Source organism: Equus przewalskii, chromosome 20, assembly GCF_037783145.1.
Source record: "Equus przewalskii isolate Varuska chromosome 20, EquPr2, whole genome shotgun sequence".
Taxonomy (NCBI): Eukaryota; Metazoa; Chordata; class Mammalia; order Perissodactyla; family Equidae; genus Equus; species Equus przewalskii.
Window position 1 is genome coordinate 29,442,317 of NC_091850.1, and position 12,804 is coordinate 29,455,120.

At 37.2% G+C, this 12,804-nt stretch overlaps 1 protein-coding gene across 20 annotated transcripts in view; it reads right to left on the reverse strand.

Annotated features, from left to right (window-relative positions):
- The window catches only part of SPEF2 (sperm flagellar 2), a 176,301-nt gene that overhangs the window by 133,217 nt on the left and 30,280 nt on the right, over positions 1–12,804 (reverse strand). For 17 of the 20 annotated variants that reach the window (XR_011530408.1, XR_011530407.1, XM_070587010.1 and 14 more), the window contains 3 exons: positions 12,108–12,248; positions 10,288–10,352; positions 5,617–5,803 (listed from right to left, as the gene is read on the reverse strand). Coding sequence is in view for 17 of the 20 variants with exons in the window: in XM_070587010.1 (XP_070443111.1) it covers positions 5,617–5,803; positions 10,288–10,352; positions 12,108–12,248 (393 nt within the window). In the remaining 3 variants the exon portion in view is untranslated. The remainder of the gene's footprint in view (positions 1–5,616; positions 5,804–10,287; positions 10,353–12,107; positions 12,249–12,804) is intronic. The other 3 variants (XM_070587009.1, XM_070587013.1, XM_070587018.1) reach the window with 2 other exon arrangements.

Consider the following 12,804-nt stretch of genomic DNA (forward strand, 5'->3'; position numbering starts at 1 on the left):
GCAGTAGAAAGTATTAAACTGGGAATCAGAGGCCTTGACCCCTGCAGCCTCAGTGGTACCATTTATTGGTGTGTGGCCATGGGCAAGTAACTCACAATTTCAGGACCTATTTCTTGACAGATAAAATGAGGGGTTTAGGTGGAAGATGATCACCAGAGCCCCTTCAAGCTCTCTCCCCCTGTCTAAACAGAGACATCCTGTGGAAGGTGATGGTAATTACAGTTCTCAAGAGGAAAGACAGAAGAAGACTGAAACACTGGAGTTGTCTATTTAACACTCAACAATCAATTACTTAGCAAGAAAATCTAGCATCATCAATGACACTGTTTCAAATCATCTCTCCCACTATGAGATTACGGGAGAAATACTATCTATTTTTTCCGCAATCAAGATATAAATAACAATAACACTCTATGGTAACTGCCAAAACCTGAACCTGGAAATTACATTAAAATGTAGATTAAATCAAAGTTCAACTGAAAATAAATAAGAATTTTTTTCTGTTTGTAACATAGATAAAAAATAAAATCATCAACAACTTTGAAACTTCATGTCTCATCTAGTTATAAAATCCTAGAAGCTTTAATGTTAATCATTTGTTTCCTTTTGAGATCCAATAATAGAGGTGAGGCAGAATGTAAAAATGGCCACAAGTTCTCCAGTTTTCTTCATCCACAGTCTTTCAATGTTATCCTGCAGATATTCACATCAAAAAGTAGACTCTATTTCTCCACTCCTTAAATACGGGGTATGAGGGTGACCATTGACTTGAATTGACTAATGCGACATGAGCAAAAAAAAAAAAACCCATAAAACAAAAACACTTGGGATATGACTTTCTTAATTCTCTTGCAAGCCCTGCCACTGCCACCACATTTTCTGGTCTGCTAGAAAATAAGAGACCATACAGAGAGAGGCACCAATCTTCCCAGCTGGACCTGATGATGCTCTCATGGGTCAGCCAGCCCCAGCCAACCTGCCAGCTGACCAAAGACGTCTGAGTGAGGCCAGCTGAGCCCAGCCCAAACTTCCTACCACATTCTGGGATGGTTTGGGATACATAAGGCCCAATCACAACCGTATTTTTAAAAAATATAACCTTGATTTATTATTCCAAATGAATTCTATATTTGGCTGTGTTTACAGGGGAAGGCAATTTAGTTGTCGAGATGAGATGTGGTCATTCTGACTCTCATGAAGAACAAACTGGACTGGTCCAGATGTGTTTTGATTAGTGTTTGGATGACAACACATTATGATCAAAAAGGGAAAAGGAAAAGGAAATTACTGTTGAATGGCTGAGTCCATGCTATGTAAATGAAGCTTCAGTATGAAGAGCCATCAAGTGCATTAAGACCTGCACCCAAAAGTTGAGTGGAAAGATGATTTATTTTTTTGTTCCACTGTACAAGTAGTTCATGTTTTAGAAATAGACTTTTTCCCAAAATTCCCCTGGAACGTTGGATATATTTTCTCATAGGAAGAATGATACAAGTTGTGGTTAGGTGCTTACAGTAGCCTACAGATGTCTAGTTAATGAAACTTGAAATAGATAGTTATTTTAAAATCTACTTTTTAATCATCTAATTTTCATAATTTCTAATTCTTCTAATTAAAAGAGAGACTACCACACTAAATGAGTAAAGAAATGTGAATCTGAAGAAATAACCTTTTAGCACAGAGAGATGGAAGAGCTATTCTTTCAATTTTTCACTAAAGAAGGAGTGAATCCACGGACAGTTTCACTTCTTTGTTCTTATACAAATCCTGTCTTTCCCTTCATTTAACAGATACATTGAGCAGACCAGATGTAGATAGATGAATAAAGGAAGTATCTTCAAATGGTCTTTCATAATTTAGACATGTAGATCTGTCCTATTTACATTCACAACTCGACGAATCACCTTCCTCCCCAAGGCTGCTCCTCTTATCATCTGCCATATCACAGCCAATGATATGTCCATCCACCCAGCTGGTGAAGCTAGACATCTGGCCTCTCAGCCCACTTTTTCACTCCCCTGTGTCTGATGAATCATTGAGTCTTATTGATTTTACCTCTAAAATAGCTCTTGAAGCCACTTCTCTCCATCCCCATTGCCACTACCCTTAAACCAGGATAATTTCTTACCTAAATTACAGCAACAGCTATAATTCGTTTTGCCCTCATGTAATCTATTCTCAAAACTAAAGCTAGACTGATCTTTGTAAAGGCAAATCTGACCTTGTCACTCTTGTGGCCCTTTGCACTCAAGATAAAATTTCCTATTTCCCTCTATAACTTATAAGGCTCATTATGATTTGGCCTCTGGTGACTCCTGCTAAATGACATATTAGTCCACGAAAAGCGCTGAGGCTTTCCCTATGATGGAAACACACTTTACCTTCTACCACTTCAGCCTCTGTTGGAAACTAACCCTTAACCCCACCTCATCACAATCATCTCCACCTTCAATTAGCTAACTCTGAACCCCTCCTCATGCTTCTGTGTTATCATCCTCTAGAAAACTTCTCTGAACTAAGCCAGGGCTGGACTTCCTTCCCATGTGTCACCTGTCCCGCCCAATACCTTCACTGCCCCTTCACACTCTACTGTAGTTGCTTCTCTATAGATCTTCCTCCAAACAGTAAGTCTGTGAGAGCAGGTTTCTCACTATTCTTGTTCACTGCTGTATCCTGGACCTAGGACAGGTACCCAGAGCATAGAAGAGGTTCAGTAAATATGTGATCAATGTAAGAGTTCATCAGTTATTCTCAAACTATAGCTGCATCAAAACACTTAGAGGGCCTGTTAACATAGATGGCTGGACCCCAGCCCAGAGCTGTGATTTGAATTTCTGATTCAGCAGGTCTGAAGTGGGGCCCAACTATTCACATTCCTAAAAGTTTCTAGGTGATGCTGATGCTCTTGGTCCAGGAACCACACTTCGAGAACCACTGGAATAGACTAATGAACAAACTGAGAGGACTAACAACTTTTCCATGTTATTCTCATTAAGAAGTCCCTTTTTGATAATCTCAATAGATGCAGGAAAAACATTTGAAAAATTCAGTATTCTTTCATGATAAAAATTCTCAACAAATTAGGTATAGAAGGAATGCAACTCAGCATAATAAAGGCCATATATGACAAACCCACAGCTAACATCATACTCAACGGTATGATGTTAAAAGCTTTCATCTTTTGACCACTCTTCTAATATCAGGAATAAGACAAGGATGATCATTCTTACCTCTCCTATTCAACACAGTACTGGAAGTCTCAGCCAGAACAACTGGCAAGAAAAAGAAAGGAAAGGCATCCAAATCAGAAAAGAAGTAGTAAAATTGTCTCTGTAGATGACATGATCTTATATACAGAAAACTCTAAAAACTATTAGAACTAAAAACCAAATTCAGTAAAGTTGCAGGACACAAAATCAACATATAAAATCAGTTGTGTCCCTATACACTTAACAATGAACTACCTGAAAAAAAAATTAAGAAAATAATTCCATTTATAATACATCAAAAATAAAAAAATATTTAGGAATAAACTCAGCCAAGGAAGTAAAAGATCTGTCCACTGAAAACTATAAAATACTGATGAAAGGAACTGAAGAATACATAAATAAAAGGAAAGATACCCCACATTCATGGATTGGAAGAATTAAAATGTCCATAATATCTAAACTGATCTACATTTTCAATGCAATCCCTATCAAAATTCCAATGGCATTTTTCACAGAAATAGAAAAACAATCCTAAAATTCATATGGAAACACAAAAGACTTCGAAAGCAATCTTGAGCAAGAAGAACAGAACTGTAGGCATCACACTTTCTGATTTCAAAATATATTACAAAGCTCAAGTATTCACAACAGTATAGTACTGGCATAAGAATAGACATATAGACCAATGGAACAGAAAAGAGAGCCCAGAAATAAATCCACACATGTATAGTCAACTGATCTTCAACAAGAGTACCATGGCTACACAATGAGGAAAGGACAGTCTCTTCAACAAATGTTGCAGGGAAAACTAGATATCCACATGCAGGAGAATGAAAATGTACCCTTATCTCACACCATATACAAAAATCAACTCAAAATGGATTAAAGAATAACACATAAGACCTGAAACTATAAAACTACTAGAAGAAAATATAGGGAAAAAAGTTTCTTGGCATTGGTCTAGGCAATGATTTTTTTTTGTATATGACCTCAACAGTACAGACAACAAAAGCAAAAATAGACAAGTGGGATTGCATCTAACTAAAGAGCATCTGCACAGCAAAGGAGACAATGAACAGAAAGAAGAGATAACCTATAGAATGGGATAAAATATTTGCAAACCATAAATTTTAGTTAATATCCAAAATACATGAGGAACTCAAACAACTCAATAGCAAAAAATCAAGTAAACCAATTAAAAAGTGGGCAAAGGACTTGAAAAGATATTTCTCAAAAGAAGAAAAACAAACGGCCAACAGGTATATGAAAAGGCACTCAACATCACTAATCATCAGGGAAATGCAAATCAAAACCATAATATGATATCACCTCATACCTATTAGAATAGCTATTATCAAAAAAAAAAAAAAAAAAGAAAATGTGCTGGCAAGGATGTGGAGAAAAGAGAACCCTTATATACTGTTGGTGAGAATGTAGATTGGTACAGCTAACATGGAAGAGAGAATGGTGGTTCCTCAAAAACTTAAAAATAGAACTACCATATGACCCAGCAATCCCACTTCTGGTTATATATACAAAGGAAATGAAATCCGTATCTCAAAGAGATATCTGCACCCCCATGTTCATTGCAGCGCTAGTCACAATAGTCAAGATACAGACACAACTTCAGTGTCTATTAATGGATGAATGGACAAAGAAAATGTGTTATATATACACAATGGAATATTATTCTGTCTTACAAAAGAAGGAAATCTAGTCATTTGTGACACATGGACGAACCTGGAGGCCATTATGCTAAGTGAAATAAACCAGATACAGAAGGACAAATACTGTATGATCTCACTTACATGTGGAATCTAAAAATATTGAACTTATAAAAGTAGATTTTAAGTGTTCTCACCAAACATAAAAAAAATGGCAACTATGTGAAGTGATGGATGTGTTAATTAGTTTGATTATGGTAATCATTTCACAACATATACACACATCAAAACATCATGTTGTACACCTTAAATATATACAATTTTTATTTGTCCATTATACCTCAATAAAACTGGAGAAAAAAGTTCCCTTTTACCTCCAAAAGTAACAATAGATACATATGGTCAACAGATTTTAGATTCCTTTTTGGTCAGTACTTTTTTTATTTTGGTAAAATATACATAACATAAAGTTTACCATTTCAACCATTTTTAAGCGTACAATTCAATGGTATTAAGTACACTCACAATATTTTACAACCATCACCAGATTTTAGCTTCTTTAGTAAATGTTTTATGTAGGTTTTTTTTTTCTGAGTCTATCTGCTACTAAGATGTGAGGATGTGCCACTGATATTTGATTCAGAGTGGCAGATAATACAAATATACATATGTGTGTGTGTATAAAAGACTACATTTTGTACAATTTCCAGCACTATTATTTAACCAACATCTAAATGTATTACCTCTTGTGCTTCGTGGGCTATTAACTGATCCATTAACAGTCTCCGTCGTCTTTTCTCCCTTTGCTCTCGTGCAAAAGCATCTTCTTCAAGGCGCTTTTGAATTTTTTTAATGTAGTCATCATCCGAATAAGTGTTTAACAAATCAGCAGTTGTCTGACCTGCTGTATCTAAAGAAGTCTTGGATGCACTAAGGACAATAGTTTTTATTTAGATTTTTAAAAATAATTCAATCACATGCCACTACTTGTGATTATGAAGGAAGATGAGAGGAGAAGGCTCCCTTAAGTTCTCTGTTACTAATACAAGCATTAAAGCAAATACTAGAACTTCAGTGTGACACCCATCGCTTATCAATCGATTCCATTCGCCTCACCCCATTTCTGCTCACTATATCTTAGCATAGTCTTCTTTCTAGGTCTATCACCTACTTGTTCTTTTACTTCTTATGATCTTCACTGTACCCAGAGATTCTGGATTTCTCTCCATCTTCTTCCTGCTGGCTCTAGGCCTCTTGCCTCCACTGTTGTGAGTCAACAGTAGACACAATACCAATAACTCAAGTGTCAGGGAAGGCACACCTCTACAAGAGTCGGCCAGGTACACTAACGTCAGGACACTGAGAGTACTTCCAAGGATAGTTCCATCCACTACAACTCTCCTCTCCCCTATGCAAATGCAAGTTGCTCTATGAACTCCCACTAACTTTCTGACTGCTCAGGGCAGGGGCCCAGCTCTTACTGGAGGCCCTGCTGTGGAAAGCTGACTTGCTCACGGTGCCACACTTGCAAGCACAGGTCTGACCTAGCCTCTTGCTCAAGTCCTGGAAACCCAAATGAGAAGACCTACTTCAGGGTTCTTATCCTACCTCATGTCCAAAATTAAAGGATCAAGAAGAGTCTGGTGGTCTCACCAACAGAAAGAAAACACACTCAATTTAGTGAGAGAAATGCTGGCTTAGTACAGAATTTATACATTCATTCAAAAGTTATCTTTAAAAGTAAAAGATATATTTTTATGTGTAAGAAACAAATAATTAGTTCTCATCTGCATATCTCTTTAAAAAACAAGCAAAATACAATCATACAATGGTATAAGATATATCATAATGTTACTTGCTAAGAAATAATGAATTTTAACATGATCTTTTTTTAATGTTTTAAGTTATTAACATATTTGGTTTGAAATATAACTTATAATCTTATTCAAAAGACAAGGACACATTCTTATGGAGTATAAGGACTAAACGGTCATCAATTCTCATATGGACAGAAGTACTCTTGCAAAAGCATAGTTAATTCATGTTTAATGAAATAATAATTATATATTTTTAGTACAGATCATATTGTATTATAGTTCAGTATTTGTAGGTTTGCTGCTCCCAGCTGAATTCTGAGCTCTTTAGAAAAGTATCCTATTTTACTCCTCTCTGTATCTTGCCTTGTAGTCCTGACATGTAGCTGATGTCTGCTAAGTTTCAAATACTCACTAAGAAGCACTGTACAAGGATAATACAATTTTAAAAATCACACATTGAAATTTTAGTTATTTTATGAGCAGGAGTTCAATCTTCAATTGTATTCTGTCAGTGAGAGTCGTTGAGCAGAAACTGTAGCTCCCAAAGCCTCAGTGAGATCAAAGACAAAGTGTGACCCTATTTATTTATTAAGATTTAGTACAATTAAGTATTGATAAAAATTGTGTGGTATAACTTTTTTAGATCACTCATCAAAATTCTTACTATATTTTCACTTAAATGTGTTGTTTAAAAGCCTTTGCGTTGGATTGAGCATGAATAGCTTTCCCAACACTGTATTTAAGCTGCCAACAATATACTTAACATATTGCTTCTCCTTTATTTATCAATCAGTCTGCCCATCCATCCATTCATCTACTTGCTGTCTCATTCCAATTAAGGTCTGAAGAAAGTGACATGATATTTACTTGAATAAATATTCATTTTACTAGGGTGTGTGTTTCCTGAGGGCAATAACTATGTTTTCTTTATATCTGTTTGCTTCTCAGCCCTCCATAGAATTAGTAATTGTATGTGTATGAATTAATAGTAATAGGAACCTTGGCCAAATTTGTATATATAAAAAAAGCTGTTGGTAGGAAGAGCCTAAGGTAAATCTGTGAATCCAAATGTCAAATGACAGCAGCCAACAACCTTAGCTAAGGGAACAAATGGCAGACAGCATTTATCATTTGTCTTAAAAAATAAAGAAACTGTACAGAAAACTGTGAGGAAAAAGCAGCCAAGGGAGCCTGTGCATTGCTCTCCTGGAGACATCGTTTCATTCTTCCATAAAAGAAAACAGATGGACTCTGAGGTGAGGTCCTGAGGAACTGTTTCAGGAGCAGCCTTGAGAGAGGCAGCGCAGAAACTGCTCCTCAGGATCAACCTATGAGTAGATTTTAGAGCTTTCTGACATCAAGTAGTGTGAAACTGCTGAAAGAACCCGGAACAGGCTTGATTCTAAGATAAGAATTCAGAAAGAACTAAAAAAGTAGTGACTAATAAAGAGGCTAAAGAAAGCCATATTGTACCATAGCTTTCGCTTTCTTTGAGAGTTTGCTCCAGACCAGTGTCTGCCGATAGCTTTTACTTCGGGGCCATCAGAGAAAATGCTCCTTGTGCAGCACCCTGTAAGGGATCTGGAGTCTCAGACGAGGCTGCTCACAGCCAAAAGTGACTGGTCCAGGGACTCAGGCTGCCCGAGGCCCTATCCTGCTGCTCTGAGAAGTGAGGATGTCTACAGCTCATGGCCCCCAAGTGGGAAATCTCTGGCAAGCGCAGGGGGAGGCCTCTGCAGAGAAAGAACCTGGGACAGGCACTGCTATTTCCTTCCCTTTTTCCTCAAAACAGAGCCCCGATTTTATTCAGGAAAACAAAGCACCCAGCTAAAGACTACATTTGTCAGCCTCCCATTCTGTTAAGTATGGCCACGTGACTGAATTCTGGCCAATAAGATGTAAGCAGAAATGTTATATGGGACTTCTGTGAAGGCTCTTCAAAGGAGCTATTTCAGATTGGAGATATCCACTTTTTGTCTATCCTCCTTCCTGATATCTGAAACATGGGCCAAATGAGCCCCAGCAGCCAGCTTGTATTGTGAATGTGACTTTGAGGACAAAAACCACACAACAGGGCAGCTGAGCTAAAGGAAAGCCTCAGTCCTTGATGACCTTGGAGCTGCAATGCAAGCCCAGGGCTGCTTACATTCTCATTTCTATTACACAAAAGAGAAGTAAACTTCTATCCAATTTAACTCACTCTTGTTTTGGGGTTTCTAAAGCTAACTGATGGAGAGACTAGGTTCAGGTTGGGTTGGCAAAGGTTATAGGGAGCAGGGGGAATGTTTGCAGCTGTATTGTATAGGCATGATCTTTAAAACATTTAATAACTGACACGGCAAGGACACCAATCAATCAAATGGATGCTGGTGCAGGGATTGGAAGATGCTGGTGTGCTTGGTGTTAATTCTGGTTGCTAAATTATGTAGATATGGAGGGGTCCCAGGAAAGGGGCCAGCCATAGAGCTACAGGGAATGCCATTCCCCAAGAAGTAACAAAGTGTTTTAATATTTTAAGATGGTCGTTCTGGTGGACACCATCTGTTTATCCCTCAGAGCATGTGGCTGGTGAGCTGAGTGAATGAGTTGGAAGAAATGCAGCGGTTTCGTGGACCAAGGATAGGGTGGGTGTGGTGGGGTTCAACTGGCAGCTGCATGTGAGAGTAGGCTTGGATTGCGGGGTTTCTTTCGGAGTTGGGGCAGCACTGGGGGTGGGAGTCAGAATAGGGCATCAGGAGTTTCTGCAGAGGGTAGAAGGAAAGGTAATGTATGTATTCCCCATTTTGCTTCATGTTCCTTCCACACCTGACTTCCTTGCCATTTCTTCTTCTAGCTTTTTCTTATTCCTCCTCATTTGACTCTATTATCTTCCCTCATAAATATTAATATGGAACTGAAATATCTAATTTGCATCTGTTTTTCTTCTTTAACAGATTTATTTCATATTCCATAAAATATAAATGAGTAGGGTTTGGATATTTTCCATTTAAAAATGCAGAACTCAAGTAGCTCCTACATATGTGCTCCCTGATTGATTATTTTCTGTGAGTGAATGACCCCCAGTAGGAAACAAAAAGGGAGGGAATCCTTATCTTTAAGCAAATGAAGCCCATTAACTGGGGACTTTTTGCAATGAACTCACCAAACTGCCTGTCTTAGTGACATTCGGTCAATAAATTCATTCAACAACTCTTTACTGCTGGTCCCTGTGCTAAATGCTGAGGAGGCAACATGACAGAAACCAACTAGAGTCTACCAAGACTTCACTGTGACAAATTTAAACTAATGGTAACTTGAAACAATTTTAGTGACTGTTTAAAAATGTGTGTGAACTTAGAAGAATAAGCAGAGCATAGAAAAATAAACTTCACATCTCACAGTAGCCACTTTCCCTCTTGATCTTTACGAAAGTTGTTAATGAATAAGTAATCTCAATCTTAGCTCGTTTATCTTCCTTCATATAATGTCTTAATGAAGATTCGACCAAGTGAAACCAGCTTTGGAAGAGCTAGTCCAGATAAACTAATTGTAAATATTCAAAACTTATAGGTAGAACAGAATGAAGTTTTATGATTATTAAAATAGTTTACATCCCACCTTTCTTTGGCCTGGAGATCCTTTTTTATTAATGCTTCAAACTTCTTAATCTCATTGGCCACATCCTTTAAAGAAAATTCATTATCAGTTTTCCACCTCTAAAAACCACTGAAAATCTTCAGTTACCATATTCATTCAAGTTTATAAAGTGACAGACTCTACTAATTTGAGCTAATTAGGAGGCAAGATATGAAAAGCTGCATTCTACAACACTTTCATAATTTTTATTTGTTACTTTTAGAATAGGCTAAATACACCTAAAAGAATCTGAAAATTGCCTAACCTAAATCACTCAGTTCACAATTCTAGTTCTGACAGTGCATCAAAGGGCATTTAATGAGAATGAAGATTATCAGAGTTAGGCCATGCATTCTTTTTTGTTTTTTAAAGATTTTATTTTTTCCTTTTTCTCCCCAAAGCCCCCCAGTACATAGTTGTATATTCTTCGTTGTGAGTCCTTCTAGTTGTAGCATGTGGGATGCTGCCTCAGCGTGGTTTGATGAGCAGTGCCATGTCCGTGCCCAGGATTCGAACCAACGAAACACTGGGCCGCCTGCAGCGGAGCGCACATACTTAACCACTCGGCCACGGGGCCAGCCCCTAGGCCATGCATTCTTGAATGCAATTCTTTTAAATGAAAACAAGCATTTTTGGGATATAAATATTTCTTTAAAAACCGCTGTCGTTGTCTCAACTGTTTTAAACATTTCTTGCACAACCTTATTCACACTATTAATTTGCTCTCTGGAAACTAATTTTAGCTCATCCTGTCTACTGCAAATTCTTATTAATAAACTTTAATCAAATCAGGGAAATACAGGAATTAAATACTTTACTAAAAGGGAGTCAGAAAAAAGCCTCTGTGGGTGGTATTTTTTAGAATCCAACTACAGAATTTTTTAATATTAAAAAAAAGAAATGTGGATTAATATAAAATGCAATGGATTGAGAAATTAGAGAAACTTGTCAATTTCTGCTTTACCAGAACTGTGAACTTGGGTAAAACATGTCAGCTTTCTGAGACTCAATTTCCTTATCTACAAAATGGGAAAAATAGCACCCTACTTAGAAGAGTCACTTATAAATTAAAGATAATGTGAAGTACCGAACCCACAGTCTGACATATAGCACATGCTCAATAAATGGTAGCTATTAATCTTTTTCTTAGGTCATGGGAGAGAACATCATTAACAAGCATTGTAGCAGTATGCAGTACAGACTGAAGGAATCAGTATCAAAATGTAGTAGTATCGCTCCCTCGTGAAATATAATCAGATTGTATCCTATTGGAATAATTGACAGTTGGTATGGTCTAGTAAAATATCACCAGTGTGGGTATCTTAAATTTAAATATACTGATAACAGCCAAATAACTTAACATTTCTAGGATTCATCAGACAATAGTATAGCATAGTGAAGAGGAACTGAGTAAAAATATATAGTAGAAATGGCACATACGAGGTATGTGTACCTCAGCTGCCTTCTGTTCTACTCATGGGAGTCATGACCCATTACAAGAACACCCATTCTGGTCTAATTTGCTGGTGATCACAGAATTCTCAACACAGGAGTCCAGACAGGTACTGTCATTTAACAGGAGTTTGCCATCCCTGGCCTACAGCTACATTCTCTGTTTCTGAACAAATAACAGTATCAAATGGATTGGATATGCAAACAGTAGAGGAGTTTAAATGAGACGGGACAATGCCAGAAATAATCTGAAAAGAACATAAGAAGTTTTGGGAAGTCTCTATGTTTTAAGGGAAAAACCATTCTTTCATTAACATAACACAACACGATATTAAAGGATTATCACTTACCTCTGCCTCTTTTTTCTTTTTCATCATTTTTTGGGCCTCAAGTGCTTTTAGAGTACGATTTGATGCAGGCTTAGGAATCTGTATGATAGCTGCTTGGATTTTGGCCATTATTTCATTTTGTCGTCTTCTACTCAAGCGTTGCTGAATATTCCATACACATTAGTTTAGTTATTCAGTTCATCACAATAACAGGCAATGTTATACACTCATAGGTACGCATATATACAATTTTTTGACTGAAATTTTCAAAACTCAGCAATTAACCAATGGACTACATGTCACAACCATATAATGTTAGGAAGCAGGTGTCAATATGACTTATTTTTAAAAGTATGATATTAAGCACAACTTTGGAATCCCAACTTATGCCTATCAAATGTGTGTATTTTCATTCTGGGTGATGATATTAAAATGCTAATACAGGTATCTCAAATACAAAGAGGAGTATAATTCTTTCCCTTGTTCCACCTTGATGACATGCCCAAAAACGGGAAGAGAAAGTTCTGTCTCTGAAGACGGTCTGAAGAGAAAATTCAGTCTAGGAGATGGTCTCCAGGAGTGCTCCTGGGGAACCCAGAAGAAATGACAAGCTTCCCCAAAACTCAGTCACACTTAAACAATGAGTTCAGAGATTCTCTAAAATATTGAATTAACACTAAACTACGTGATATCGTTATTGGATCATCTCTTCTCCATG